This window comes from Nicotiana tabacum, chromosome 15 (genome assembly GCF_000715075.1).
Source record: "Nicotiana tabacum cultivar K326 chromosome 15, ASM71507v2, whole genome shotgun sequence".
In the NCBI taxonomy this organism is placed as follows: Eukaryota; Viridiplantae; Streptophyta; class Magnoliopsida; order Solanales; family Solanaceae; genus Nicotiana; species Nicotiana tabacum.
The window spans coordinates 49,474,751-49,481,135 of record NC_134094.1 but is presented as its reverse complement, the minus strand read 5'-3'; the positions used below and the strand labels follow the sequence as shown (position 1 = coordinate 49,481,135).

The 6,385-nt window shown below is 38.4% G+C and overlaps 1 protein-coding gene across 4 annotated transcripts; it reads left to right on the top strand.

The window, feature by feature from the left end:
- Positions 1-889: 889 nt before the first annotated feature.
- Positions 890-5,897, top strand: LOC107793886 (uncharacterized). Of its 4 annotated transcripts, XM_016616331.2 has the most exons (4): positions 890-1,118; positions 2,899-2,995; positions 3,189-5,561; positions 5,644-5,897. In XM_016616331.2, exons 3-4 carry the CDS (start codon positions 3,270-3,272, stop codon positions 5,650-5,652), a joined length of 2,301 nt encoding a protein of 766 aa, XP_016471817.1. In that variant the 5' UTR covers positions 890-1,118; positions 2,899-2,995; positions 3,189-3,269; the 3' UTR covers positions 5,653-5,897. The 4 variants fall into 4 exon arrangements, with proteins under 4 accessions (XP_016471817.1, XP_016471816.1, XP_016471813.1 ...); XM_016616330.2 differs by having other exon boundaries at positions 3,242-5,764; XM_016616327.2 differs by having other exon boundaries at positions 3,189-5,764.
- The last annotated feature ends 488 nt before the right edge of the window (positions 5,898-6,385 follow it).

Below are 6,385 nucleotides of genomic sequence, written 5' to 3'. Positions count from 1 at the left end.
ACTTGCTTTGTCTCCTAGTCTTTCGGGAGTCCATATGGTATTCCATGTCCCTATGCTTTGAAAATATCATAAAGATAATCCCATGTTCTGGATTTCAGCACAATGCAGTTGGATGAAAATCAGGCTTAAGAGGAGGAGCCGATGGCCATTTTGGATCGGCAGGGTCAGAAGCTCATGCAATCATAAATATCAATGACACATCATACTTAGGGTGCTACAAATTGGGGCAAAATTCACAGATGTCGGTGCAGTAAGGGTCACCCAATTTGTATCCTCTTATTGCTTGACCAGATGACGAGGTATTTAATGCGATGGTCACATGCATTTTTTCAGTGTGCCATCGTGATTGCTTATAGAAACAAGAAATAAATCATCAAAACACTCTAACTAGTACATTTACCAGGTAAGTTAATCATTTTTGCTCCTTTCGTTCCATTTTATATGAAGGTAGTTAACTAGATACAAAATATAAGATCTAAAGAGCATATTTGACATGTATGCTAATTATGTTAAAATATCTTATTAAATGAATGGTGGTGAGAGTTCCACATATTTTTTTCTCTCTTCATAACAAAGTGATCTTTTATATCACGTGGATAAGTCATTGCATTAAGGTAAAATGGGGATGCTAAGACTAAATAGTTTCAAAATAAGGAAAAATATCATTCTTTTCCTGAGAGATTAGAAACTAAAGTGTGTCATATAAAATGGAACGAAGAGACTCAAATCAAATCTACTATGGGCCAGAACTAAAACTCTTGGGTTATACTCAAGCCATTGAAGCCCAAAATTTTGAATGGGCCAAAGTGAAGAAAAAAGTTTGTGGGCCAGCCAAGCCCAATTTAAGCTTGTACCCCTTAGAAAAAACCTACCGTCTAGATTCTTCCCCATTGTTTGTGGAAATAACACAAGTATCGTGTTTGACAAATTCTCTGTGTTGTTTTTGGGGGAAATGAAATTTCAGAAGTTTGGGTGTCTCCCCGCTTCCTGAAAATTTTCACTCTCCTTCCCGCGATTCTCTAATTTTCTTCCCCCCCTCTTTCTATTTACACTCTCTCAGTATAACTTGTATATTTCTTTCCCTAGTCAAAACTTTCGAGGTCCTTTTCGTCCATCGGGTATGCAATATTTTCTAATGCATTATTGTTTATATATGTTTCCTGATTGTGCTTTTGATTTGTATGGGTTTTGAAATTTTGAAGCTTTCGGATTGCTAGTCTCGACTATAATAGTGTTTTTGTATCAATCAATGTTAGTAGTTTTCATTTCAATGTGTGCTCGCTTATTAGGGTTTATTATGTAGTATTAGGTTTAGGGTTTGTTGATATGCGCATTCCGTTTCCCTCAGCATCTTCAAATTGTGTATACTTAGTTGACTCAATATTTGATTTTGACTAAATGTATCTTTTTGAGTTATTGCTTCACTTTGTTTCATTTCGGTAACTATGAGCTGCTCTGTTTTAAAGTTATCAAGTTAAAATTGTTCATGTATGATAGCAGCTGGAGAACTTGTGAGTGACAGCAAAAGCAAAACTAAAGCAAAATTTTACATTCCCGATGATATTAGTAACTTTTGGTAGTACTGATCAAATTTTGTTTGATCAGGCAGAGAACATATCTAACTTTGGGCAGTATGTAGGGGTAGCAAATGGGCGGGGCGGGTCAGATATGCGTGGATCGAAAACGGGGTAATGTAAAAACGGATAAATTATCCTACCCGACCCATATTTAATGCGGATAGAAAATGGTTAATTGGCGGATAATATTGATATTCATATTATCCATCGCTTTTGGAATATGATCACTTTTAGGAGAATTCCTAGTCTCCCAAACTTGAGGAACCCTCAATTTGAGTCTTTGCAAATGTAAAAGTTACACATTGGTTATCCATTTTTTTAGTTGATAATATGGATCTAATCCATATTCGATCCATTTTTAAAAAGCTCATTATCCAACCCATTTTTTAGTGAATAATATGAATAAATAACTGTTTTTTAATCCATTTTGCCACCACTAGCACTATGTAACCTTCTTTATTAAGAAAATCAAATCTATATCGGTCTATCGGAGATTTAATAAACTTCCACAAAAAGTTGATTATAAAGGTGAAAGAAGTATTAAACTTCCACAAAAGTTGATTATAAAGGTGAAAGAAAGTATAAAAGTTGATTATAAAGGTGAAAGAAAGTATAAAAGTTGATTATAAAGGTGAAAGAAAGTATTCAACTGCTAGTCAACTCCGAGAGAAACAGATGACAAATGAGTCAGATTACAGTTTGATGCTAAGGTGTCTAGCTCTTTGCTAGCCCCTGAAGTCTCTCTCTCTTTGTTCCTTGTTTTGCCAGTGATTTCCCAAGTCTCCGCTGCTGCTATTTCGATTTACACTTGACTATGGTGCTCAAGATAGTGCTGTGTTGCTACTCCAGTTTACTGTTTATCACTTGGGAAATCTTACCTGTGTTCATGTCCTTTTAAAACTAAACTTTAGTTTATTGAGTTTTCTGTAAAATTCTGATAGTTTATTGCTCTATTGTAAAAGTATCATTCTAGAATCTTCCGATATGGTGTTTAAGTGGTATTCCGTTTTATATTTATAGAATACGTTCTTGGGTGTTAAGCTGGGGGGCTGGAGAATTTATTTTATAGTTATCTGGCATTATAGATTGTTCTTGTAAAATTTCCAATGGCGCTTCATTTTCTACTTGTTTTTTCAATGGTTGCTCTTTCTTGTAGCGCTTAGCTGTATGTCTTAGAGTTTGTTCATTCATTTCTGGAATCAATCATTGTGTGCATATGACTTCATGGGATCAATTGACTTATTTTCAATTCCATGCTATCTTTTTTTTTCTTTTTTCCTTTATTGGGGAAAGAATGAAAATCATCTATATTTTGATGCAGGATTTGATAACATTTGTATACGCTTCATCTCTCTCTGGGTTGTGTTATCAATCACTTTCTTGCTTGGCTGCTCCAACGCTCATAAGTTGTAACTAAGGTGAAGTTCCTTTCTCGTTTTCTCTTTTAGGTGTGTGTGACCTAGAGCTGTTACTACACGATGTAGTAATTTTGTAAAGGCATTTTTTATCTGGGTGCTGTTGCAAAGAAGATAGCAATTTTTCTTCTTAACTGCTGATTAGTGTTGCTTTGCTGCTGAATGGACAGACATTTTCTTTTTCTTTTTGGGACAGGAATGCAGAGTTGAGAATGACAAATATAAGTTGGACACTTGTGTGCCTTACAGGTTAATATATTAGTAATTAGGACTTGTGATGGAGTGCAACAGAGATGAAGCCCTGAGGGCTAAAGAGCTTGCTGAGAAGAAAATGCAGAGTAATGACTTTCTAGGGGCTCAAAAGGTTGCATTGAAAGCTGAGCGGCTTCACCCTCAACTAGAGAACATATCCCAGCTACTTGCTGTTTGCAATGTTCACTGTTCAGCTCAGAGCAGTAAAGTGGGATCAGAAAAGGACTGGTATGGGATCCTCCAAATTGATATGATGGCTGACGAAGTGACCATCAAGAAACAATACCGGAGACTAGCGCTTGTGCTTCATCCTGACAAGAACAAGTTTCCAGGTGCAGAAGCAGCTTTCAAGCTAATTGGGGAAGCAAATATGTTGCTTTCTGACCCAGCGAAAAGGGCTTTGTATGATAGTAAGTACAGGTTTTTATCCAAAGGTACAACAGCAAAGCGACCACCTCATCAGGTTAATCGAAATCCTTCCGCTAGACAAAATGATATTCCTAATGGTGTTAGTACTCAGTTTGGTAATCTGAATAATCATCAACAAACACAACCGACTTCATCAGCTGTGCCACTAACTTTCTGGACGGGATGTCCCTTTTGCAATATTAGGTACCAGTACTACAGGAATTTTGTGAACAAAGCTTTACGCTGCCAGAAATGCTCAAAGCCTTTTATTGCATATGATTTAGGTTCTCAAGGTGCTCCTCTTGGACCTCAATGGAGTCATCCTGGCAGTCAAGATGCGCACCTTAGGTCTAATACGAGCCAGCCTTTTCAGCAGAAAGAGGTTCCCAACCACAGAATGGCAGACGGAGTTGGCTTTACACCTGTCCAAATGGGATCTCAACAGGGCCCTAGCGGTAGAAGAATGGGGTCACAACCAGAGGTCTGCAGAGAAAAGACTGCTCAGGTATTTGAGGATATAAAGGCTAAACAGAGGGACGGAAAGTATGACAAGGAAATGGGTGGTGTGAATGAAGGGGCTGCTATGCCAAAGGTTAATAAAAAAAACAGGAAAAGGGGTAGGAAGCAGACAGTTGAATCAAGTGAGAGCATTGATACTTCAAGCAGCACCGAGTCTGAAACTAAAGACTTTGAGTCTGGTAGCTATCCACCTGCTGGAGAAGGCGGTCGTAGGAGGTCTGCTCGACTACGGCAGAATATCTCCTATAATGAAGGTGCAAGTGATGGCGAGAATGATTTGGCAAGCCCTCTGAAGAAGGTATGGGCTAACCAATCAGGTAGAGATGATGCATCAAAGCAGAAAGAAGTTGTGAGTGATGACGACTTAAAGCATGCCAATCCTACTGGTTTCCATAGTAATTCCAAGGCAAAAGGTACTCAAAATGGAACAACCCCTCCCGAAGTAAACGTGCAAGACAAAAATGCCAACAGTGGGAAAGTTGACAAACAGGCTGTTGGACCTCCATCAAGTAAGGTAGAAAAAGTTGAAGTCGTTGATTCTGATTCAGAACCCGATACAGAAACCTGTGATGATCCTCCAGAGTTATTTGACTGCCCTGATCCAGAGTTTAATGATTTTGATAAACACAGGGAAGAAAGTTGCTTTGCTGTTGACCAAACCTGGGCTTGTTATGATACAGCTGATGGCATGCCAAGATTCTATTGTCTGATCAGGAAGGTACTTTCCCCTAAATTTGAGTTACGGATTACTTGGCTCGAGGCTGATCCAGAAGATCCTTACACTGAGTGGCTAGAGGAAGGCCTGCCTGCTGGTTGTGGGAAATTTAAACGAGGGAATTCTCAAAACACTAACGATCGTCCTACATTCTCTCATCTGGTGCAGTGCGAAAAGGGTAAGAAAGGTGTATTCATTGTATATCCTAGGAAAGGGGAGACATGGGCTCTTTTTAAAGATTGGGATATTGGTTGGAGCTCCGACCCAGAAAACCATAGGAAGTACCAGTATGAAATTGTGGAGGTTCTTTCTGATTTTGTCAAGGATGTTGGTATAAAAGTAAATTACCTGGATAAAGTGGTTGGATTTGTTAGCCTTTTCCAGTCTACCAGCCAAAATAAGGTTGGCTTGTTTTTTGTAAAGCCAAACGAACTTTACAAGTTCTCTCATCAAATCCCATCATTCAGAATGACTGGAACTGAAAAGGAGGGTTTACCTGTGGGATCGTTTGAACTTGATCCTGCTGCTTTACCTCTTAATCCAGATGACATTTGGTACCCTGGGAAAGTGAGTTCAGACAGCACAAGTGCAAAATCTGAATTGGAGAAAGTGACAACACCTAAGAAGTCTGTGGACTGGAAAGAAATAGGTGCTACTGATGGAGAGTCATCTAAGGTTCGAAGATCTCCCAGGGGAATGAATATCTCCATGACTAGAAAATTGTAGACATGACACATTCTTTTCTTCTGCTTTGCAGGCTCAGTGAAGCTTTCATTTGGCTAGATTCGTGGATTCTGTCATCAGTATAACTTTTAGGGATACCAGTAGGATTAAGGGAAGAGTTGGTGCTGGCCTGAACTCTTTTTTGACTTCAGTATATGTTTCCCACAACTCTTATTGCTAATGTATGTCCTTGTGTAGTTTTGCTGAACCAATGGTATCTTCGGAACCTTTTGTGAGACGGATTAAGGATATTGAATTTGAACAAAACTGACATCATGGATTTTACTACTCATCTCTTTCCAGGGAAACAGAACTTGCAAAGTGTTTAGTCCACCTGTGTTCGTGTTAAGAGATATCTGGTGTTTCTATCTGCAATTTTTTTGTTTATTTGTTTTTTTGTGAAGTCATTACTAGAAACATTAATGTGACAATAAGAAATAGGCCCTTGAAAAGAGTAAGTTATTGACTCAAAATCCAGGCAAATCAAAGGTCATTTAAAAGAAGAATTATAGGTTGATTCTGGAAAATCTTACATTGGAACATTTAACAAACTGACCAGTGACTCAAGGGCCTGATAGGATCATATATACAGAGACGGCAGACAGTGCTGTCCGCGCACTTGTTTCCTGTCAGGTTAAGCAGCTGTTTGTGATGCCTTACAAGTGATTTCTCCTCAATATCAAATTTTGTCACTTGTTTCTTTCTGCTGTTTATTTGACTCGAACGAGTCAGGAATTGGTAATATTCAACTACAACAGGTTTTATGGAATATGATG

Coding starts and splice junctions, on each gene's coding strand:
- LOC107793886 (XM_016616330.2), top strand. CDS start 3,270: ATGGAGTGCAACAGAGATGAAGCCCTGAGGGCTAAAGAGCTTGCTGAG.